The sequence below is a fragment of the Branchiostoma lanceolatum genome, chromosome 15 (assembly GCF_035083965.1).
Source record: "Branchiostoma lanceolatum isolate klBraLanc5 chromosome 15, klBraLanc5.hap2, whole genome shotgun sequence".
Taxonomy (NCBI): Eukaryota; Metazoa; Chordata; class Leptocardii; order Amphioxiformes; family Branchiostomatidae; genus Branchiostoma; species Branchiostoma lanceolatum.
Genome location: NC_089736.1, coordinates 4,340,443 through 4,365,950, shown reverse-complemented (window position 1 = coordinate 4,365,950; position 25,508 = coordinate 4,340,443). Strand labels below are relative to the sequence as shown.

The window sequence follows — 25,508 nt, the reverse complement described above, 5'->3', positions numbered from 1 at the left end:
TTTTGATAAACCTTTTATCTAGTGCTTTAATGCAGAAATAAAAGGATTTCCTACGAAAAGCATTCCTAATGAAGTACATGATCATTTGTTTCGTAGCAAAGAAGTGTTAAACTTAATCCAGTAAATGATTAACCGTCCATTGTAGATTCCACAATAATAAGAAAAAATCCATTTCATTTAGTGAAAAGCGCGAAAATTAAGCTCCCCATTTAATCAAAATACAGCCTTTCCGAATTATCATTTGCATTTTTAAGATAACTGAGTTCGAACGATCATGTCTAAGTATGTATATTGATCATATTCCTATTATTCCAGGATCAACTTATCTAACTTCTATTATATCGTTAACATCCTCGCTATGCACGATGTGTTATTGTAGCAATATCAGAAGTGAGGCTGCTTAGGGGGTCTTAATGGCTTTTTGGTCTTGTTCTCAAGTGCTCTTTGTTTCATCTACGCCACCATCCATCCCCCTAATGCAACTCAGGCGCCACTGCCTACTTAGTCGGCCTTGTCCTCCTTGCCACCTGCGCTGTTGCCTCCAATTTCAGCGATGGCCTTGTCATTTGCTCCGCCAGCTTTTGCATCATCCAGCGCTTCCCCTTCGCCATTCTTAGAGGCAGCGTCGATAGCAATTTCATCCATATCCCTTACAGAGCCCGATTTGGCGTCATCTTTGCATCCTTTGCCAGCGTTTGCATCGTCCTTGGCACCCCTTTTGTCATCCTTAGAGGCGGCGTCGACAGCAACTTTATCCATATCCCTTACAGAGCCCGATTCGGTGTCTTCTTGGGCATGGGATCCCTTAACAGCTTTTGCATCATCCTTGGTACCCGCTTTGTCATTATGAATGGAGGCGTCGCCAGAATTCACGTCCCCATGCTTAGCAGGGACCGCTTTGGCCTCATCTTGGAACCCTTCAGTTGGCACAACTTCGGCACTGGCGCCAGCTCGTTTACTCCCAGGTGGACTCCCGTCAGCTTCCTGGCTTCCCTCGCTCTTAGAACCACTAACCCCACTGTCATCACTGATATCGGCGCTCCTATCCTTAGACCCGCTGATGTTATCGTCCTTATCCTCACTTCGATGTAACTGGACTTCAACGGTAGCCTCATCAGCCTTGGCCTCAGCACCTTGACCTTGTGCATTGCCGCCGCTGGCTTTAGCGGCATCTTGAGGGCCCCCAGCTCCTTTCTTGGCCACACTCTTGACGCCTCCAGCACCGCCCTTGACGCCAGCTTGACCCTTTGCACCAGGCTTGGCGGTCCCTTCTGCTCTTTTGCCACCAGCTGCCTTGCCCCCAGCTGCGCCTTTACCCTTACCCCCAGCCTGAGCCTCCGCTCCCTTAGGCTTAGCAGCGCCTCCATCGCCTCCAGCCTTACCCCCACCCTGGCCCGGCTTTGCCCCACCCTTATTAACCTTAGCCCCACCCTTATCAACCTTCCCCCCACCCTGGCCCGGCTTTGCCGCACCCTTATCAACCTTCCCCCCACCCTGGGCCGGCTTTGCCCCACCCTTATCAACCTTCCCCCCACCCTGGCCCGGCTTTGCCGCACCCTTATCAATCTTAGCCCCACCCTGTCCAGGCTTCCCCCCACCCTGGGCCGGCTTTGCCCCACCCTTATCAACCTTCCCCCCACCCTGGCCCGGCTTTGCCGCACCCTTATCAACCTTAGCCCCACCCTGTCCAGGCTTCCCCCCACCCTGTCCAGGCTTCCCCCCACCCTGGCCCGGCTTTGCCCCACCCGTATCACCCTTCGCCCCACCCTGTCCAGGCTTCGCCCCACCCTGGGCCGGCTTGGCCGCACCCTGACCCGCCTTAGCTCCTCCCTGACCAGGCTTTGCCCCCTTCCCCTTGTCAGCGGCAGGCCCTAGGTCCCTCTTTTTATCGGGGAAGATCATGTAGATCAGCGGATTGACGGCAGCGTTGATGGGGATCATGATCAGAGCAGCCCACGGTGTCAGATCAACGGACACGGGGCTGCCGTGCCACCCGGCCATCCCAAACAGAACAACGGGTAGCCAGCAGGACAGGTTAGTGAACGACACGGCAAAGAGACGATGGCTGAACGCCATCTCTTCCATAGCCTCTCCCTCATCATCGTAATCTACCTCCCTCATTGTATCCACCGCAAACATGAAAACGTAGCACAAGATCAGCAACACTGACGCACAGAAGTTGCAGATGATGAAGAGAAAGGCAGAGTACCCAAAGCCAACGGGAAGGTCCCCAGTTATGTAGACTGGGAGGCACACCGTGCTCTTGGCATAGAACTTGTTCCCAAAGTAAGGAATGCCAAACATGGGAACAAGCGCTAGAAAAGCCAGAGCAAGCCAGGAGGCGCCCAACACGACAGCCGTGATCTTCAGTGTTATCCACTGAGGAAGCGTAGGTTTCTCCTTGTCCCCGTACTTCTTCCTGAACTTCAGGTCATAGAAGGCGTACATGCACTCCTCGACTGCGGCTAGGGGGAGGGCAATGAAGGGGATCTCAGCAGCAAGGGTGAACAGAAACCCGGCAAACTGGCAGAGCCCCCCTTGCTTCCAAATCTCCGCATTCTCGATGTACCGTCCGCGGTAGTGCTCGTCCGCAGAGGCTATGATGATGCAGTACACGCCCATGATGGCGTCAGCGATGTGCAGGTTGAGGAAAGTGAAGTCCAGGATTTTGATTTTGGTCAGGGCGCCTTTCTGTTTGACGAGACGCCGCACGATGAACAGGATGTTCCCCAAGAAGGCAAACCAGCCCAGAACCCACAGGACAATTCGCAGCTCCTGGAAAAGGATATGCTTGTCTGTGAGAGGTATTGAGGTATTCAGAGAAAAAGTTTCACATCTATCTCTTTGATAACTATCCTTACTATTCCACCACCCAGTCTTTTTATTCCCTGTAAATAATCGTTCGTTTATTGCAGTGCCCAGTGGCACATAGGGCAGCATGTTTCCTTGCTGTTACAGTAGCAGGGTATATTTCTACAGGGAGGGGCCCCACTTTCCTTCTCTTCCAAAAGACGAGTGAAGCCCCAACAAACAGCTCTTGCCCAGGATTCAAACCGGGGTCTCGCAGTTTCCAGCTAATTGCTTAACTGTGAGGCTGCTACCGGTTGAGCCATAGGGACATCCCTTCTTTTGATGATAACCTAGCCTGGGTGCCAGACCACCGCGCTCCTGGCGCTAATCCTCCGGCCGGGGAAGCAACTTCAGCCGCCGCCACAGATAGTACACGGCACCCTAATTACCTCTCGCATGCGATAGAAATTGAGTTTCGGCTGCCAAGAGCGCCCGGGTGCCAACTCTAGCCTTACTAGGCCTTCCCCGTCCAAAAGGGGTTATTGCATCGCATCGAGCAAAAGGTCTGGTATCCAGGCTAATAATAACCCTGATTAAAATAATTGTTTAACTTCTAACCTCCCTTCTTCTCTTTTGTTCCTACTAAGAAATCTAATGCGAAGTAAATATTCAACCCGGATTTGGCTAGAGAGGTTTGCTTTCTTTGCTTAAGACTTTTCTCACTCTGTTTTCTATGAGGTCATCACACGATGCGATGGCATCTTTTGGTGGAGTAAACGTCCGCAGCTTCAGATTGGCCTCATTCTCAGCGATGCAGATGAGTTGGTAACTGTCTGTGTGCCTGGAACACATGATTTGAAAATCAAATACATTGGAGAAGACAAAATCAATTATGCATGGTTAGGAATTGGATCGTTGGTTCATTTTTAAGCAAGTGCTTTGCTAAAATGAGCTTAAATTTTGACTTAAAATGCTATGTTTTTGAAATGGAATTTGATTTGTAAAGTAACTGTACTATCCTGTTTTGCACAGCTTTAAGTCATTATAGTCTTTTAGACAGCCTCACAGAGAGAGAGATAGAGCCTTGTCCAAATGGTAACCAAAATATTATGGAATTGTTAATCATGCGTATTGAATAAAAATGACATGTATGTAAAAACTCAGTACTGCTGAATGGACAAAACACTAATAAGCTATGATTCTTATAGAATGTTGGTGTATTCACAAGAGAGAATTAGTATTAAACTGCAAAGAGTACAAAAACTGTGTTGCTGTGAGCCGATTTAGATATAATGTTAACTGCAATAAGCATTATGAGTGTAACATGCAAATCGGTCATAAGATTACAAAGTGATGTATAATAAACACTGGTCAGGTTATTTTGTAGAAAACTCACAGAACAGTGACAGTTGTCAGTCCATTGAATAGGTCCAAGGTGTACAGCGACAACTGGTTCTCTTGTATTTGCCTGAAAAAGTAAAAGAGATTTTAACACGGATATAATGTAAGCTACTAATTCTGGCACTGTATAGTCATTAATTCCACTCACTTTATAGACCAATAATTTTGAAAGATCAGTTAGCAAGTTGTGGAAGTAACTTTTGTTAAAAACTAGAGCTGAAAAAAACCCTAAGAAACTTAATATATAATCTTTATGATAGAAGTGGAGAGAATGATATCACAGTGGAAACTTACAGCTCATTCAGATCTATGAGCGGCGCAAAGACCCCAGATTCAATGGTCTTGATCCTGTTTCCCCGTAGGTTCCTGAAAGAAGAAAAAAAACAAAACATGAAACACGTAGGCGTATCCAGAAACGATTTTATTAGTAAGTGTAGAGAGGTCCTTTGACAACATTATATGTGGTAAACAATCAAGGTGCTACAAAAATATTTATAGCACCATTGTCTAGCTTTGGATCCAACATTTTTTGATAATTGTTTATTTATTCAAGACCGCAAACTTACATGTACATGTGCGGAGGTAAAGGCTTGTGCCTCCCTGAATTGTGTACAGTTTGGTATAGTGGGTAACAAAAGCATTAAACTACTGCACACAGCAGATTATTTACCTGTATGAATGACACAAATGCAATGTCAGATTACACCATTGATCAACAAAATTCTGCACTTGTATTATCTAAAGATTATACTCACAGGACCCTTAGTCTACCAAGAGCTGAGAAGGGTTCGTTCACCACTGAAGTGAGCATGTTGTAGCTCAGGTCCCTGTAACATACAAATGTATGTAAAGATATTATGTAAATCTAGCACCCTGGTTCATCATACACTTCTAATAATGATAACACCAACTTCAGTTAGATCTATATATTCACTTCAAAGTTCATGGACTGCTGCTAAGCAACTTTAACTCGATTTTTGTTTCAACTACACCATGTTGGACTGTGTTATGCAGTAATCTTTAATGATAAACTTCACAATGCATAAAATATAACTGGGTGATATGGAACTTTCACAACTTACTCTGATACAACACAAAGTCCAAAAAGTAAAAAAAAAGAAGAAGATCATCATGCATGCGCAATGTATACATTGTCAACAACATATCCTTATTAGTGTAACTCACAACACAAGTAGATTCTTCAGCTTCAGGAACATCTCATTTGTCAGAGTCCACAGTCCAACATTCTTCAGAACACTGAATAAAACATTATACAATTTACTCATATCTATCCACATAGTTTAGTTCATTTGTATCCTCTTGAGTGTTTGTATGTATCTATGAAAGTCACTGTACTTTTTTTGTCAAAAAAGATTTCCATTTACAAAATGTACAGTTTTTGAAATTAATGTACAGTATGAGCTCGAGTAGCATAAAAAATAGACCGATTCCATACCCCACCCACCTTCATCAAAATGCAGAGATACAAAACAAAAACATAAAAGTGAAAAGATGGAAGGAAGGAAGGAAGGAAGGAAGGAAGGAAGGAAGGAAGGAAGGAAGGAAGGAAGGAAGGAAGGAAGGAAGGAAGGAAGGAAGGAAGGAAGGAAGGAAGGAAGGAAGGAAGGAAGGAAGGAAGGAAGGAAGGAAGGAAGGGACACACACGAACGTTGACGAAAACACCTTCTTGGAGAAAGTAAGATTCTTACTAAGAATAATTATTCTAATAAGAAGAATAATCGGGGAAGATTATGTTTTCGGTTGAAAAATTTGTTAGGCGGGTCTGTATGTATGTCAAGAGCATAACTCAAGAAAGCTTCGATGAATCTTTATGATTTTTGGTAGGTGTGTAGTGGTTGTGCAAAGGAAGGTCAAGTTTGAAAATGGTTCACCTTGCGTTTTTTAACAGTACTGCAGCGGACTTTGAATTTTTGTGTGTTTGTATGTAGGCAAAAAAAGTGACGGAAACGTTGATGGATCTTCATAATCTTTTGCAGGTGTGTAGATGTTGTAAAAACGGGGGTCAGGTTCAAAAATGGTTCACCTGGCATTTTCCGTTGGTACTGCAGCGGGCTTTGTGTGGATCTGTATTTGTATGTCGCCAGCATAACTCGAGAAGCTGTTGATGGATCTGTATGATATTTAGTGGATGGGTAGGGTTAACAGAAAGGAAGGTCAAGTTCGATAATGGGCCTTCTAGCGGGTACTTAAGGTACTGCAGCGGAGCTTCAAAATTTGGGCATATTTTCTGAAAGTGCTATGGTCATGATTTTTGTGTGGTAGATAGTTCATGTTATAGGAAGTAAGTTGTGAAAGTTTGGGCCCTCTAGCGTCTTGTTTGGAACTGCAGTGGGTGTTTTTGTTTTGACCTTCGGACATGAATAACTTTTTTTCTGCATTTAGATATCATATAAGATGTACTCACAGTTCGGCCATGTAGCTGAACCGCTGGAAGGTGACGTCTGTCCAGTTGGAGCCGCGCATCTCTGCTAGCTCAGCAAAAAAGGAATTGCTCAGATCGCTGAAAAATACACATAATAATACGATCTTATAAGCTGATAAAAACGTCTCTTTACATTTTAAGTATTTGTGTTTGTGACAGTGTGTACTTGAATTGGTCAGTCACAACAAGTTTTTTAACAAAATTTTGTTTCATCCATGATGCCAATGCTTCGTAATTAAGATCGAAATGTATAAACCAATAAGCACATTAAAGTACTGCTGAAGTTTTCATTCAGACACAATTTGATATGTATAATGTATTAATAAAAGAATGAACTTTATTGCTCAACACTTGTACACGGTACAATGTATGGCAACAATGACAAAACAATCAATACAGTCTATTCTAAAAAATACTTTGAAATCTCAAGTCTTAAGGTCAAAACTCGACAAAAACAAAGCATCATTGTTACATTACTACAAATCTGACGAACAGCATTAATTTAATACATTAAAATCCTACATAAAATAGTGAAAAGCGTACATTTTCCTGAGGTACCAGGGCAGATCCACCAGCATGACGTGGAACTCCATGTCCCTACAGAAGAACACCAGGCCGTAACACTCACAGCCTTCTGGGCACTTGGCAGCTGTGTATGAGGGAAAACACTTATTAACGTTATTCTCAAAGGCAGAAATAAGTAAACAAGTAGAATTTGATAAGCTTGTAGCCTAAGTTCTACGGGGATGAGGGATCGTAAAATTTGGCAAAAAATTGAATAAGTGGCCAGGAAAGTCAGTCCACGGTATGGTAAACATCTCCCCCTATGCCTGCAATTGAAAACTTTCCTGGCAAGTATTCTACCTATAGCCTGCGTAGTTAGTCTGGTAGAGACTAATAAGCATGTACATTTTTTCTTCCTATTAAAAAAGGGAAAGGCAAAATACAACTTTAACTTGCTTCTAATAAACACCAGTTCTACACTTATAATAATGATCTTGTCTACCAATTTCTAAATTGACTTGTAACATTCCATGGTCATTGGAAAATAAATATTTCAGACCCTAAACATTAGCGGGAAATGATCATAACGCCATCAAAAACCTACAGCAGAAGCTTTCGTCGTCTCCCTGTGCACACTGGGGCACGCCATCGCACAGCTGGTTCTTAGGAACACAGTTAGTCTCCCCTCGACAACGGTGGGCGCCGGGACAGATGTAGGTATCTACAATGTGAACACAGACTGATAACTATGACTTGATAATGTATTTGACCATGTCCTAGAGTTGGAAAAGAAAGAGAATGGGAATACAATTTATTTCTCCTCGACAACAGTGGATGCCTGTATCTGCAATGTGAATACAGAATGCCTACAGGCCTGCAAATGAGTAAAACTACATTTTATGACTTAATACGTATTCACATTGTCTAAAAATTAAGATAAAAATTGGGAACAAAGCTGGTCTTGCCTTGACAATGTTGGGCATAAAGACTATACTATTATGATCTACAATAAGAACACTGTGGGAATTCTAATAAAAGTGTATAAGAATGCTCAATGTATTTCATAGTTAATAAGAGTTAGACAAACAAGAGAAAGGGTTGCACACTGTTTTGTTCATGGTGGGATTATCTTATTCAAGCTTTGTACAGATTATTCTTCTGCATTTCTTTCCCTAGCTTTCTTGGACCATTTTTTCATTGGAGTTTATGATATAGTACATTCACCACGGTAAAGTTTGTCCTCACAATAACATACCGTGGTTTTTATTCAGGTGTTGTATGTAACCCTGGAGGATTTTGTGAGTTAAAAGGTATCTGAATAAGCAGACTCACCACAGTTGAGTTCGTCCTCCCCATGTATGCAGTCGTTCTTCCCATCACAGACCATCCTCTGCTGGATACAGTACCCGGAGTCACACTGGGCAGTGTTCACTGGGCACACCGTGTTGTCTCGGGCTGAACAAACAAGAAAACAGAATGGTAAGATGAGGCATATTACAATTTGGGGTCGTGTGGCTTAACGACCAGACCCCAGAGGTGGCGGGTTCGAATTCCCTGACGCCACCGACCTTGTGCCCTTGAGAAAAAGGCACTTTACACTCCACCCAAGTGTAAAAACGGGAATACTATGTGGATGGGTCACGACACAAGCAATAGCTGCCTGTGCCCTGCGTGTATTGCACTGTTGCAATTCTAATAAAATAAAAAAGTCAGAGTTATCATTCATGTTCTTGAGAATGTACAAAGTCATCAACTCGCTGTTCCACCAAAAATTGAACTGCTAGAAGACTATCATATCCGACTCTTGGAACTCCAATTTCCTGTATCAAAGTGTATTTTGCAATTAGCCTATGGGCAAGAATTTTCAATTAACTTTCTATACTCACTGCAGCCCTCTAGATGGGTAGCGTCCCGACAGCCGACGTGCGCCCCGCGTTCGTCCAGGTTGAAGAGACAGGTGGTGTTGGTGCTGTTCCCCACACACGCACCGTTCCTGCACGTCATCAGGGCCTCACAGTAGCCCAGGTTTGTCGCATTGTCCCACTTGTACACTATGGGAAAATGACCAGACTATGCATGTGAGGATGAAGAATGACACTTTTGTGTTAGCTAATAAGTGCAATGCAGCTTCGCTACAGCTCATATATTTGGTTATGAACCACAACGGGTCACCCCAACTCTTTTTTATAAAATGTGTTGTGTTCTTTTACTTGCAGAGGTTTGACGCCCTAAAGCTGACGTCCCCCTCTGATTACATAAAGGACAAGAGACTCTTTGTCATTCATTTCCAGGCTCGGGTGCGAACTTGAGTACCAGAGAAAAACATTAGAGAAGCAGACAGAAATACCTCTAAGTCACTGTTATTATATAAATCTTATATAGAAAAATAATAATAGGGTAACTCACAGCAGTGGTCCTCATCTTCCCCAATGTAACCATTGCAGTCAATCTGACCGTCACACTCGTATTGTCCGGGGAGGCAGCTGCCATCAAAACACTGGAAACCCTGGCAGAAATCTATGTAAACACACAAAAGATAATCATGCGTCTGTCTTCTCTATCACAACCAGTGAAAGAATAGCTCTTCAGTGAGCTAAACGTTTCACTTACCACATCGACGTTCGTCAGTCTTGTCTTTGCAGTCGCTGTTTCCATCACATCTCAGCTTGCTGTCATAGCACTTCTTATTTTCACACTCGAGTTCACCCAGGTCTGTTCTGCAGTTAACCTCCGGCCATTCTGAAATAGTTTCATCACTTTACCGCACCTGAGTATCATAATAATCAGGTTTACCGGTTATACCGGCTATATAGATTCAGATTCAGATACAGATAATTATATTTATATTCAACGGTTGAATGTTACATAATGTATAATGGCACCCTTTACTGCACTAGAGAGCTCTCAAGCCCACTGTTTTCAAAGTGGTCGATTTATGTAACTCGGCGGATTAATGTTAATGGCGGATAAATCGTACCACAGTTGATCTCGTCTTCATAAGTGTTGCAGTGGTCATCGCGGTCACAGAAGAAGGACAGAGAGATGCACTGCCCACCCCCTCCCTCCCTACAGCTGAAGGAGAACTCTGGACAGGTGTCAGCTGCACCTGTGTGGTGAAAGGAAAAGAAACTGCTCTTAGAATAGCTCTCGGGGTTGTGTGACGTAACAGCAGGGTGTTGGACGTCCTGGGTTCGAATCCTGTCTTGTCACTGATCTTATGCCCTTGGGAAAGGCACTCTATACAACGTTCCTCTCTGACTAAATTGTTTGGGGAGGTACATGTAAATCAGGCAGTGTAAGGAGAGGGATGGGCTCCACCTTCCCAATACCGTGCCCTAGACACAGTGGATGACAAACCACTGCCTCTACGGCAGCAAAATGGCTTTGAGACTGCCTTCACATTCAACTGACATTTTTTCCTTTAGTTCTCAAATTTTACAAGCCATAGAACATACATGTAGTAGATTTACTTGAACGATGATAAGTTTGTAGTTAAAACTATTCATCACCATTCTCTCAGTGTTTTGCATTATGTATCTATTGAAAAAATGCATACAGTTGCAATCAGTCCTTCTTAACCAAATGTTTTTCTGTGCCTTCAATATTTGACATGATCATAGTACACAAATTTTGTGCTTTAATCTGTGATGACAGTTACAGTTTGATACTTGTTGCTAGTTTGTGAAATTCATGCAATGTAGCATAATTTTTCTCTTCAATCTTTTATTCTTAGTATTCTAGTTCAATATCTATGTTAGGCATTGTCATTGTCAATGAATTATACTTATGGACACAATCACATGAAAGACTTTGTTCTTTGTGTAGCAGCCTTCTATGGATGCTCAGTAAAATTTTAGTTAAAGAGTCATAAAATATGACTTACCACAAACCTCCAGTGACTCGTCAGTCCCATCCATGCAGTCGCTGACGCTGTCGCACAGATACACCAGGTGCACGCACGACCCGTCTCCGCAGCGAAAATGGGTGTCCAGGCACTCCTGACTCTTGTCTACACATGGGGAGTAAAATATATGTCGTTACATATAACTATAGATACACCAGGTGCACACACAACCCGTCTCCACAACGAAAATGGGTGTCCAGGCACTCCTGACTCTTGTCTAGATCTACGCATGGGGAGTAAAATATATGTCGTTACATATTATAACTGAATAAAAATACTCTTTTTACACAACCAACAGATTTATTCCACTGACGTTTCGGTGACCATCTGTGACCTTCTTCAAGGCAATTCTGACTGGTTCACATAGCAATGCAGCACAGATGTTGCTACTTATACATGATGAGATGCATTCCCAAACGCAAAATATTTAGTACATATGTACAAATCACAGGAGATGACATCACTATGCGGTCCCAAACATTCAGAAGAAGGTGACAGATGGTCACCAAAACGTCGATGGAATAAATCTCTTGATTTTGTAAAAAGAGTCTTTTTATTCAATGACTTACCAACCTGATGAAACTATTCACGGATGTTACATATAACTATATGGATCTATTGATTTCAACTACATTGATCATCTACAGTCAAAGATGTTACTACAAGCAAACACCTTTACAAAAGACCATGCATCTCAGGCCTTTCCGATAATTTTTTTGCAGTCTCTCAGATAATTTTTCACATAATGACACAAGGATAAGGAATTAAGGTGTATATATTGACCATTTGTTTGCATAGACCAGATTTAATTGTTTCTATGTGTAAGAGGTCTTAGGCAGTTTTGACCTAACAGTATATAGTCCGGGTCAACAGACGATTATGATGATGATGATGATGATAGTGACCACTGAATGGATATGAAAATTTAATTTTTACCACAATCTGCTTTAACGTCCACTGCCATGATACTGCCACTATCACTTGACTCAAATACTTTACCTATGGTATCATCCTTGATTGCATAGTCGGTCCTCCTTTCAATCTTAAAGTCTTCTTCAGTCACTGGATGAGATTAAAAAAATGAAGGAAATAATTAAAAACTCCTTGAATCCATCTTGTACAAGACTTCGGAGATTCCATAAAATTTCAATCCACTTACTACTCAGCCTCTTATTCTTAGTTGTTCTGTGCAAGTTTTCTGCAATCAGGCTCAAGGCTAACCTAAAAATTTATATGCACAAAAAAAACTTGGGTACGGTGCATAAAATGTAAAATGATGTAAAATTTCAACAAAACATAATTACAAATCCTTACCTATTGTCTTTGCTAAATTTGAAACAAGAAATTCATCAAAGTGCAACAAATGTCATATTGCTTTTTCTGATACTTAAATTTAAAAAAACAAATTAAAAAAAAACATATTATAGTACCTCTTCCCTTGCCTAAAAACATATCCAGGTGCACTGGTTCACCTCAACACAAACACCAGGTGCACAAATAGTCATGCACCCTGAGTATTTTGTGGCCTGAATCTCTTTAACTGCAGTAGATGTAAGAACCAAATGGCTTCCACTGCTGACCGTGTTTAGTGTCCTCAGGTAAGTTGATATGATAATTATCATTATATATGATATGACATTTAGCTTCTATGCAGTACCTTGAAATACATTAAACATTAAACTGTTCACTGTGTCTGGTTATTTCTGAGAAAGACAGCTGTACTCACAGTTCCTTATGGCATAGCCGAGCAGGTCGAATCTGAGTCCGAAGAGTTCCGTCCCGTTGCGCAGCTCCAGGCGGATGTGCAGGGTGGTGAAGGTCGGGTCAAACATGTTGATGGCCGTGGCGTTGCTGTCGGTGTTCCCTATTAACAGCTGAAACGGATGGTGGATAAAATATCAATCTTGTACAGTAAGTGGGTATAATATGGAGCAAAGATATTAGATAATGATAAATTAGTCTGACACTAACTAGGATCAGTGAGTGTGTGTTTGAGTGAGTGTGTGTGTGTGAGTGGGCGAGTGAGTGAATGAGTGAGTGAGTAAATGAGTGAGTGAATGAGTGATTGAGTCTGTTTGAAAGAGTGAGTGAGTGAGTGAGAGTTAGTGAGTGCATGAGTGAGTGGATGAGTGAGCAAGCAAGTGATAGAATGATTGAGTGAGCAATTGAGTGTATACATGGGTGAGAGTAAGTTCAATGAGCGAGCAAGCGATAGAATAAGCGAGTGAGCGATTGAGTGTATGGGGGTTGAGTGAGTGAGTGAATAAGTGAATGACTGAGTGAGTGAGTGAGTAACTGACTGACTGAGTGACTGAGTGAGTTACTGAGTGACTGAGTGAGCAAGCTAGCAAGTGAGTTAGCTTTTAGACTGATAGGAAGCACATCCAATGGGAGCAACTGTTAGACTGAATATTCATGATCATACCACAGGTTTGGAGCCACGCCCTGTGTAGGGTGTCCATGCCATCTTGCTCATCCCGTGGAACAAGTAGAGCTCCGTCACCCTGGCGTCTACGCCGACTGTACACAGGCCCTGGGTCGCAATTCCCGCGATCAGCATCAGTCGTGGCAGGTCCACCTAACAAGTACAAATGAAATATCACTCACATGCATGCCAGAAGGGATGTTGAGTATAATCTCTGTGCTATTCGTGCAATGCAGCCTCACCATGGCTCACCTATTTATGGCTAAGCGCAACTGGTACCCCAAACCTTTCTCAATAGGTGTGTTTGGTTCTTTTATGTGAAGAGGCTTGAGACATACACATTAGGAAACCAGTTTTACATTGCCATCTGAACAGATACATTTGATGCTTGGTGTAGAGCCATGATTTCTTGTGCTCAAAACGTTGGGCTTTCACCGTATCCTAAGTTAGGTGCACCATAACTTAACAATGCGCCTATTCCCAAAAATGTATTTTGAGCCCTGTGTAGCCACCCAGTTTTACAGTTTATACTAACCTGTAACCAGGGGAAGTAGACACCCTTGGGGTCGAAGATCCCGGACCAGCCCCGACCATGATAATCGGAACACGCCTCCAGACGAGCAAAGTGCGACATGGTGGGCGCTGTCTCGTACCAGGACGCAACCACCTGCTGGTTCTCAATCGCGTAGTCCTGCATACCCAGCTTGCACACATGGTCTGAACATGTGAAAAATAGAATATGTCAACTACAAGGATTTAAGTAAACGTAAAGGTAGGTAAAGGTATTGCATTAAAACAACTCAGATTTACCTACATAAACCTACATCGGCAAGTGGTATATATATACATTTTTATACCCCATCAGGGTAGCAGGTTCGATGTAGGTTTATGTAGGTAAATTTGAGTTGCTTTAGTACAATACAGCCCCGTATCCATCCGGATTCTTACGGATCTGAGGTTCCGGATCCCGTTTCTCCTGTTCGGATACGTCAGGATCCGAGGCCATTTCGTGCAGTGAGGATACCAGAATGCCAGGAATCAAACGCCCTGCTAGCTGATAGCATGACTGTGTTAAATCCGTGAAAAACATCGACTCATTGTCAATTGTCAGCATCAATCTTGCACACGTATCTGAAAACGTCCTTGCTGCCAACAGCGTGTCAATTTTTTTAGTTTTTTTTTGTGTAGGGCGTCCAAAAGACACCCTGACGCACTGCTAGCTACTAGAATGTGTTAAATCCGTGAAAAACATCGACTCACCCTCCTTGTCGGCATCAATCTACCCAAACAAAGCTGAAATTGTCATCACTGGTGCACAGGTTGTGTACTTTCTTAGATTTTTTCAGTGTAGGGCGTCCAAAAGACACCCTGACGCCCTGCTAGCTAATACCCTGAGTTAAATCCATGAAAAACGCCGACTCACCTTCCTTGTCTGCCTCAATCTCACACAAGTAGCTGAAAACGTCCTCGCTGGTGCACAGCGTTTCTAATTTCATTGTTTTCTTAGTGTCCCAGGGGCGTCCAAAGACGCCCTGACGCCCTGCTAGCTAATAGAATGAGTTAAATCTGTGAAAAACATCGACTCACCCTCCTTGTCTGCCTCAATCTCACACACGTAGCTGAATACGTCCTCTCCGCCACACAGCGTGTCTAATTTCGTTGTTTTCTCAGTGTAGGGCGCCCAAAAGACACCCTGACAGCCGGCTAGCTAATACCCTCACAGGCTGTGTTAAATCCATGAAAAACACCGACTCACCTTCCTTGTCTGCCTCAATCTCGCACACGTAGCTGAATACGTCCTCTTCAGTGCACAGCATGTCTAATTTCATTGTTTTTTTAGTGTAGGGCGCCCAAAAGACACCCTGACACCCTGCTAGCTAATACCCTCACAGGCTGTGTTAAATCCATCAAAAATGCCCACTCACCTTCCTTGTCTGCCTCAATCTCGCACACGTAGCTGAATACGTCCTCTCCAGTGCACAGTATGTCTAATTTCATTGTTTTCTTAGTGTAGGGCGACCAAAAGACTCCCTGATGGGCTGCTAGCTAATACCCTGTGTTAAATCCATGAAAAATGCTCACTCACCTTCCTTGTCTGCTTCAATCTCACACACATAGCTGAATACGTCCTCTCCGGCGCAGAGCGTGTCGTGCCATTGTGCGATGCGCCAGGTGTACTCGTACCACAGCACGACACAGTCTTCTATCTCCGCTCCCGACGGCTGAGTCAGGTTGTACCTCCTGTCAATGTGTGCCCTAAAAGCACAGGAAAAATGCTTTATTCAAATTTTCATACGTTGACGAAGTTTAGACATCTGTTTAATAAGCAACTGGATAGATTTTGGAAATGGTCAGATGTTTAGATATCTAATAATTCTCCAAGCAGAGGTTTCGGTCGATGGGGTAGGAGTGTCCGGGACTTTTTTTTGTCTGTCTGCGAAGGGAGACAGACATAAAAAATCCCGGACACTCCTACCCCACTCGACCGAAACCTCTGCTTGGAAAATATAGATAACATCAACTACATAGTGTGTAGCATTCAGCAACTTTTGTCAGTGGCTGGAATCGATGAAAGATGTGGTGGATGCTACCTAAAACGTCTGCTCTTTAAAATTTATCCACAGTCATTAGCTGTTTCCTTGTGTATCCAAACTTTGATTCAAAATCCCTCTTTTCTATTTTGCGTGACTAAGAGAGTTACTGAATGGTTGGATAACCAGCTCAGAGGCCCCAGGGGAGCCATACTCTCAAATTTCAAACAATCAATGTTAGAACAGATTCATTCAAATATTCATTCTTCCCCCCAACCATCCCCCGAATGGAACGCCCTGCCTGGCGCGGTTGTTACAGCTCCCACCGTTGAGTCTTTCCGCGCCAGACTGGAGGCCTGCCCGCCTTAGCCTGGGACCTCCTGCCCCCTTACATTGCCCCTCGTGGGGTTATCTGGGGGTTACTTAAGTTGAAGATAAGAATTGACAAAGATGGCAACTAAGTATGAGATGGAGAGACAACCTTGTTTACAGCCTTGGATTAAATTCTACCGTGGCAGCGAAACTACGGGTCAATATAGCAGACTGGCCATGGGCCTGGTAAAACACACCTAAGCCGACCCGTAGAGACTGGTGACCAGGCTACAAAGGAATATGACGTGGTGCATAACTAATTATTAAGTTTTGAACAAATACTTACCATGCTGTGTATGACAGAGGGTGACCATCAGACCAGGTCATGTTAAACTCAAACTCATTTCTGTCCTGAAGACCTAGGGAGGAAAAAACAAACAAGAAAAGTTAAAAATAGATAGCATTCACTGAAACATTCAAATACATACGGGAAGTATAAATTATATCCCTAATATATGATACTGCAGTCTAGATTGTTGTGAATTTGCCATGCTTTCATACAGGTAAACAACAGACTAAGAATGCTGATACAAAAGAATGATAGTTTACCTATCCAATGACAACTACTAAAAGGTAAGCAAACTACACAGAAATTACCGAAAAAACTTTTTAGATTCAGCTTTATTGAGAACTATTGGCTTTGGCATGTGACAGTTGTGTAAAATATGTACATGAAGTGCACCAACACTTACAATACAAGTAATTCATGAAATCAACTAATTGATTGATTAATTAATTACCTATGTACATCTTCTCTCCTCCCAACTGTCTGGATTGCACGATAAGGATAAGCGCTGTATGCAGAAACTCTGTCTCCTAAAATTTTAAAAACAGATGTCATGAGAAAAATGCACAAAATGGAGAAAAACATTATTATTAGTCACCTGTTCTATCTGCATAACGTGATGTCACAGAAGCAATAGATTGCTCATTCTTTGACAAAGACTGGAGTTGAAAAGTCAAAAATTTGGGTAAGTCCAATTTCTTGTGTTGGCAACAACGGTTAAACTTTTATTCAGAATATACTAATTTTATATATTTGCTTATATATACCAGGCCATCTGACATGCTGGCCAGGGTCCCGTTCTTGGCGTGACACTCCAGCCTTGCTCTGGTCCAGGACAGGTGGGTGTGGTGGGTGAAGATACCATAGCAACGGTCCTCATACAGGTTGTAATCACACGGGCACTGGTACACTAGAATAACATGAACATCTAACTTCATTCACATGACAAAAGTTAGAAAAGTTAGAAAGTTACAATTATCAATGCACAAAGATCAAAATTGATAGTAAACTAAACAAAGGTACATGAATTAGCCTAGTCGTACAATGTTACAACGAAGTATATTGCATTATATCATTTTATAATCTAGCCTGCTTAGTGTTTAACTGCCATTCAAACCACAAATTCTAAAATCTGAAAACTCTAACTCGAATTTACCTACAACTATATTTGTCTTTTTTTTTGACACCACAAGGATGATGTCCTCCAAGCTGGTATGATGCCAACTACTGTGCATGTACTATACAATATTTAACAAGACCAAAGGACCTGTATGTGATTAGTCCAAAACTGGACTAATCACGAAAGAATTCCATTGATGTTTTTGCTCATCTGGGATTCATCACCATGACCTGTACTTAGTTCAACTTTGTAAGAGTATGAATGTACAATTATAGATCTTTAGTCCATTAAATGTTCCACCTTCGTTTGGTTTGTAGACTGGGGGTAGGTGCTGGTTCTTGTAGTATGTGATGTTGTACACGGCGAGATAACCACGGTACTGGTACTTTGTGTCATTGGACAATGCTTTCACCTGAAAACAGACCATGAAACAAGTTGGAATCAGTTTGAAGAACACTGAGTGTGCTGTCAACATATTGAATCTCATCATCTCATAAAGCTGTGTCGTTGTAAGAGGAGCTTCAAACTAAACCACAAAAAATGGTGCAAAAAAATTAATTGATTTTTATAGAAACATTGAAATCAGCTTGAAGGATAATTTAACTAAAAAGTATCATTGACATCAGTATAATCTAGAACCACCAAGTCGTAATAGAAACCTGGATCACTCAGATCTTGCACAATAAAACAACAAAAGCATGTTTGTTACTACAATTTTTTGTATAATCTTATCTGTCCATTTTTTATATCCTGTGTACATATGTTTCAGTGATGGCATTTAAATAAGCTTGTAAACTTGAGTGCACCACCACTACGTCTGTATTGCCAGCTTACTTCAATGAATAAAAAGATTTTTTTTTAAAGTACCAGCATAATACAAGATCTTCTGAGGTCACCGTTGTCAGTATGGAATCTTTTTTTCTAAATGTGTGTGTGTATATTTTTTTTTTTGTTTTTATGTTTGTACGGCTGTTTTCTATTGGTGACATGCCCGAAAAAAAGACATTCAATTCAAAATCCAAACATACTGCATAACAGCTAAATGTACATGAATGGTACAACTATCTCGCCTGCATAGAGTTGAACTTGGAGTTGAAAGGTTCGCGGATGTCCCTGGGTGAGCAGAGTCGGGCTCCCTCAATCCACGGTCCGCCCGGGTACTTCTGGTCAAGCAGGAAGACCGCACGGTCAGAACACGAACCGTCGGCCTCAACCGGAATGTCGATGTCCAGTACCTATTTACAACAAACATACCTGTCAGTGTATTTGGAGCAGGCTATAAGCTAGCAGGTTTCAGTGAGTCTTCTGGATGCCCAACACCAAGAAAACAAGTGTTTGGCCAAAAAAAGTTGCCGTCAATATGCAATATGAGTGGTCAGAATTATGATAAACTAAATGATAGATTCAAGGTTTTCTTTCTTCCGCCTTCTTCAATGACATTGGAATGTGCTTTGACATTTTATGACATTATTATCCGTTACCCAAAATGTTTTTTGCAATTCAAGGCACACATTAATAATGCTATATTAGGCCACACCAATTTAATTTCTTGGTTAACAGATTTTTATTTTCAAAAAAAAAAAAAAATTGTAGAAAAAAAAATAACCAAGAAATTGAATTGGTGTGGCCTTAAGAAAGAATTGTGATCTTACCTGTAGCACAATGTAACTCTTCCTTGGTCCGTTGATTTGTACCGTACAGATGGAATCCACCGGAAAACTGTGTAAAGATAGGCAGAAGTGAAATGCTGTATGAAATACAAATACTATGCTATAGTGCTACAATTAAATGTACAAATATTGCCGGATGGGAGGCCTCAAATAAACCTGTATATACATTTCAGAGACATATTTAAGACACACACAGACACAATTCAGACACAAACACACACACACACAAAACACACACAATCACACACACCCATTTCAGACACAAACACACACACTCACATACACACACAATCACTCACACACATTTCACACACACAGACACACACAATCTCAAACACACACAGAAACACAACACCCCCAGACACACACAAACAGAGTCTTCCATACCACACTGTATAACATGACTTATCACGTGTCTGTGTGAGGACAGACATCAAACTTACCTGAGAGGATACCCAGGGGACCTGATGACACCACAGATTTCAGAGTCTTCTGTGCCACACTGTATAACATGATCACATGTGTCCGCATCATGCCCACAGGACCTGCAAGCTTTGGTGGAGAAATTGTAAGACTAAGAGTCAATGTAATATCTTTATTTTTTGTTACTATTTGGTTTTTGACAGAAAAGGACGACATGGCACTGCACTCAAGTTTTTAAAGCTTTAATATATTAATAGTACCACGTACAGATAACAACATACCCATTTAAATTTTTTTTTTAAATTTCATACACCTGGGCAAAGTGAGGAAAGTCATGTAAAGTGCCTTTCCCAAGGGCACAACATCGGTGGCGTCAGGGGGATTCGAACTCGGGACCTCTTGGTTCTGAGTCGAACACCCTGCCGTTACGCCACACGACCCCACAAAATGCGATATCAAAAATGCTATATCAAAACTGGAAGGTCTGCTACAGAACTGTAACAAGCCACTAGGGGGCCTTAATCATTTCAGAGTCTTAAGTAAAAATAGTTTGTCTGCAAAGCTTGCAAACACACCATTCATGTCTACTTTGGTGCAATGTTCACTGCTGCTCAAATGCAATAGACGAAACACACCCTAATCTATATTTGTTTCGTAAAGAAAGAAAATTCCAGTACATTACCATCCATGTCGACCAGCTGCATGCCCCAGAACCTCTCGTGGTCGTAATTGTAAGCATGCGGGTAGATAGGCTGGTTTGGGTCCTTTACGTGCTCAGATGTTTCATTCACCAATTGGTAGACTTCCTTTATCCAGGGATTGATATCTGTTGTTGGACAAAAAAGATTGGCATGGCATTCAGCACCAAGGACAGGACTGGGTATCAAAGGATAGCTTCTTGATTAGTGCTGCATACACTGTACTGTAAAAACTGATTAGGTACAGGTCCAAAATACCGGATCATGAAGTACCGGTACTGTACCGATATAAATTCACACCAGGTATGTGCTTATTTTGTGACTGATCTCCTGACCTCATGCAACATCAAACGTGACCAAAGTGACACCTTGGAACATCGTAACTAATATGCAACAGATCATTCAGGCTGGCGGGGAGTTTTGATAGCAAGGCCGAGGGAGTTTGGCAGTAGGAAACCTAGTTATGTCCTTTGAATAAAGATACTGACATTATTGAAGAAGATCAGAACAACATATGTTAATTTTTTCAAATTATTCGGGTACAGGTACAGGTACAGGTACAGGTACAGGTCTGGACCTGTACCTAAACCTCTGTACCCATACCTGTACCTGATGTTACGTTTAGGTACGCAGCACTGTTCTTGATATATGATGTTACGTACATTGTCCATAGATACATATAAACAGATGATTGTCTGTCATAGGTTGGTAGATATTGTTCCGAAGACAAAACAGAGCATTCAGCACTAAGGACAGCACTGCATATCATTTCATTCATTTTCAATTATCTATTCATCAAAGGATAACTACTTAATATTAGATACATGCATACATATAGATAGAGATGGTTGCTCTACAGAGTATTCTACTGACCTCGTTTGCAAATGAAAGGTTTCTTGGGAGAGTTGCAGTCACGGAGAATCCAATAACCTAAGTGTGGTGATGAAAAGTACATCTGTTATAGAGTTACATAGAGTGACATTTGACGTTATTGATAACACTTTTATTCACCATGCTAAATCTAAACTTTCTCAATTTGCCAGTACATGTATATGAGATGTGCTTATTATACCTGGAGGGGTCATCTCAACACAGCGTGCATGGTCGTGAACCGTGTCGTTTGGGTGCCACGGGAAGAAGGGCTGTACAGGCATGCCGTCCCTCCAGCGCATCGTGGCCAAGACTTCTGGACGCTGAATTAACGTTAGAAAAAGAATCAACAATGTTAAAGATATAACACATGTACATTTTACTTGATTGATGAGTATGGTTGCCAATTTCTTTGCAATTGCAAAGTCAGCTGCTAAATTCTATTCTAGCCATCTTTGTGTCAATTTTCATAATCTAAACTCAACACACTAGACTGCACTAGAGATCGCTCAAACCCACTGTTTTAATGTGGCGGATTTGTATGTGTAACCCGGTGGATTAATGTTAATGGACGTTACATTTACTTGATCGAAGAGTATGGTTGCCAATTTCTTTGTAAATGCAAAGTCAGCTGCTTTCTATTCCAGCCATTTTTGTGTCATTTTCATTTTTAAACTCCACAGCTGGCAAAGTATTTTATCAAAAATTGTCAACTAGATTCCTATGACCACATTTAAGATGTGTGTTGCTGAAACAGGTACATTTGAGTTGAGTTGTAATACATCATAAATCAAGTGCTATCCACCAACCAAAAATCATTGCTATAGCTTGTACAGAACATGATATATCAAAACTGAACGTTCCGCTACAGTACCATAAAAAGCCGCTAGGGGACTCAAAATCTTATCATCTCGAGTTCTCACCAAGACGTACACACATACTAAATAACAAGACAATCCATTCTGGCCTTTTGAGTTATTGCGTACACAAAAAGACAGACGCACACACACACACACAGATGGACACTGCCCAAAACATAACTATCTTGGCGAAGGTAACAAGTGAATGTGGCATCATACCTGTTCTTTCCTGAACTCAGTTGGCCTCACGTGGTCTGGGAGTCGCAGTCCAAGCCACCCAGTCCTCGCTCTGGCATAGAGGAAGTCATGCTCCTCTGCGGCAAAGAAAAACAACTTACTGTTGTTACCTTAACCTTCCCCATGCTACCTAACCCAACCAATACAGATTTGGGGCCTTAACATTTGAATTAGTAGGCTGGACATTAATGTCATGTTTGCCTGAGATCCTGGAGTCCCTGTATGCAGAGAGTAGAGTCATTTGCTTCTAAACCAGGAGGTTAAAAAGCCAAGAGATTTATACAAAATTTAAGTAGAAGTGCCAAAATTACCAATACAAAATGTATGAGCTCAGAATTATTAGAAACTTTAGACTGATTCACATACATACATATGCTGGTTCAACAGAGCAGCAATAGTTCTATAACTTACACTACAAGATATTAAGAGGAACACTTTAAGTAAGACATCGCCTACCCTGTGTGTGTACCGACACTAGACTTCCCTTGAGTGCCTGGCAGTACGTCTCGGCCCTGTCCCAGGGGAGGGGGGCGAGAATACGCTTGTAACACCCGCCCTTGTAGAGCCCCCACCCCTCCCCACAGATGACGTCATCGGGAATGTGTCTGTGGGTCTGACCTGTGAATAGCAAATTTTTTTATGAGGCTGATAAGAATGACATATTTAAGTAATAAGTATACAACCCAGGCATAAAATGAACTGTTGTATTATGTCTTTATTCCAAGTAAGTGGACAAGAAACTTTTTGGGGCATCGGAAATAGAAATCTACAGATGACAGCAACTTTGAGAAGATGAAAAGTCTAAAAAGTTACAGTAACAGTCAAGATGTCTGTCAAGTAACTTTAAAGGCATGGACACTGACAGGTATAAATGTATATAACAATTATATGTTATGTTATGTTGTGTTATGTTATGTTATAGAAATAGAAGTACACATAGAAATATTAACGTGCCGACTTAACTGCATAGTTTTACGTGATTGTAAGCTACTGCACAATTCAGTCTCCATACTGCAATGCCGTTTTGTTCCATGTTTTTATCAATAAACCAATTACTACTTATGTTACATTGTATGTTATGTTATGTTATGTTATGTTATGTTATGTTATGTTATGTTATAGAAATAGAAGTATACATAGAAATATTATCGTGTCGACTTAACTGCATACGTGATTGTAAGCTACAGCACAATTCAGTCTCCATACTGCAATGCTGTTTGTTCCATGTTTTTATCAATAAACCAATTACTACTTAATGTTATGTTATGTTATGTTACGTTATGTTAAACGTACATCAGGGGGAGAGAACTTTTTTTGTTGTTGTTTATTTGTTTATCTGTTTATCTCACCAGTAATCCGACATCCCATGAACTCCACCCGTATGGCCAGCACGAAGTACCATGACATCGGTATGAACCTCATCACGCGCGTGCGTACGGGAGAGGAGAAGTCGAAGCGCGCTCCCTTCAAGCCATTTCCCTGCACGAAGAAAAGCTGCAGCAAGGAAACAATCAAATAATATCATACAGATATCAGGTTGACTATATATACTGTAAATGCAGAAATGTCTGCGGTGATTTAATGTTCACATTTTTTTGCGGTGAGCCATTTGCCGCAAAATTAAAACCACTGCTAATCTTTTTGCCTTTTTGCCCTCCTACCCCTTGTCTACTATTGTCTCAAATGCGAACTTAAAACCTTCGCGAACACTTCATTTTTTCCTTTTCCATTTGAGACACATGTAATGTTAGTAGTAGACAAGAGGGTAGGAGGGCAGAACATTTCAGGGTGGTTTTAACTTCGCGACAAAGAGCTTACCGCAAAAACCGCGAACATAAAATCATAGCGAACATTTCTGCATTTACAGTAATTTACATCCAGAAAACTCATAACACACCAAAAACCTCAATACGAAAAAAGTTTTAAGTACTGCTTTATTGCAGCAAATCTCACCTTGTCTTCCCCGTCCTCTTGTATGAATTCCACCTCCTCTGGGCTGAGGCCGTGCCCCATCTTGAAGATGGAGGTCCAGGCCACGCCCACTCCTCTGGTCAGAAAGCCAGACAGTTGGACAGTCTCACCGATGTCAAACTCCACCCACTGCCTATGGAGAGATTTCAACACTGTAGAGGAATGTTTGAAGACCTTATTTGCATGTATCATATTTCCTGAGAACTATTGTAGAGTCAGGAACTCATTGCCATAAAGTACTGTAGGAGCATCCTAGCTAGATAGCTTTAAACAATGCTTAAAGTTAGATGTGCAAAGGTTAGGTATGACAGGTTGTTCAGGTGCTGCCAAACCCTGTGCCTGCGAAGGGTTTTGAGATGGGAAGGAGGGCCATGGAAATTATTTTTGACCGCACTTCCAGCGCACCAGCCCTCCCCCGCTATATATCGTACTGTCCCTTAATGGATGTTAACCTTTACCTCTCGTTTAGCTCTCTGGTTGCCCAGGCAACAGCGAAGGGTCTGATTTCGAACGGTCCGAGGGCATCCGGCTTCACCCAGCCTGATGACGAGTTAACTTGTTCCGCGACCATCTCACCCATGCCGATGGTCAAGGGCATGTTACAGGCACCTGTCACTGTGGGTCACAGAACAATTTTCCTTACTTCACTCAGGTGAAAATGAGTACCTAGCTTCAGTTAGAGACGTCCCTCGGATAGGACGTTAAATGGAGGTCCCGTGTTTGTGGAGAACCACATCCCGTGGAAGATTTCAAACTCCGGGCTGTAGTGCAGTAAAGGCTTAGCCCCTTAGGTGTCGCCAAAAATGACTACAGCAGATTACAGTTGTAATAACTTGCCAAAGTAACTTGTTTGACCAAAAATTGCCAATTGTGTGCTGTGGATGAGTTCTAGGATTCCTTAACTGATAGGATATTTACCATTGCACTGCCACTCGTCAGAGGTGTCGTTACAGTGAAAGTGTCCATCGCAAAAGAACTCCGGTGGGATACACTCTCCCGAGTT

The 25,508-nt window shown here is 41.9% G+C and overlaps 1 protein-coding gene across 1 annotated transcript; it reads right to left on the bottom strand.

Moving 5' to 3' along the window:
- Nucleotides 1–501: 501 nt before the first annotated feature.
- On the bottom strand, nt 502–24,878 carry LOC136421060 (uncharacterized). The gene is made up of 35 exons (XM_066408204.1): nt 24,838–24,878; nt 24,488–24,638; nt 23,884–24,028; nt 22,991–23,152; nt 22,517–22,611; nt 21,640–21,760; nt 21,441–21,497; nt 20,552–20,695; nt 19,890–19,998; nt 19,429–19,495; nt 18,847–19,011; nt 18,077–18,188; nt 17,424–17,566; nt 17,111–17,186; nt 16,657–16,729; nt 15,554–15,723; nt 14,003–14,184; nt 13,468–13,620; nt 12,769–12,916; nt 12,042–12,104; nt 11,022–11,147; nt 10,116–10,244; nt 9,749–9,877; nt 9,545–9,655; nt 9,025–9,189; nt 8,471–8,593; nt 7,743–7,859; nt 7,178–7,283; nt 6,617–6,712; nt 5,377–5,448; nt 4,947–5,018; nt 4,486–4,557; nt 4,187–4,258; nt 3,514–3,631; nt 502–2,775 (listed from the first exon to the last, which is right to left on the bottom strand). Exons 1-35 carry the CDS (start codon nt 24,876–24,878, stop codon nt 502–504), a joined length of 6,159 nt encoding a protein of 2,052 aa, XP_066264301.1.
- Nucleotides 24,879–25,508: the final 630 nt, after the last annotated feature.

What these genes read in the sequence shown, in the direction of transcription:
- LOC136421060 (XM_066408204.1), bottom strand. Translation starts at nt 24,878, where the DNA reads ATGGCCCTCCTTCCCATCTCAAAACCCTTCGCAGGCACAGG. An exon ending in CCCTGGTACCTCAGGAAAAT is followed by an intron (nt 6,713 to 7,177) that starts GTACGCTTTTCA and finishes TGTATTTTTCAG; the next exon opens with CGATCTGAGCAATTCCTTTT. An exon ending in CTCATAGATCTGAATGAGCT is followed by an intron (nt 4,259 to 4,485) that starts GTAAGTTTCCAC and finishes TTACTTTTTCAG; the next exon opens with GCAAATACAAGAGAACCAGT.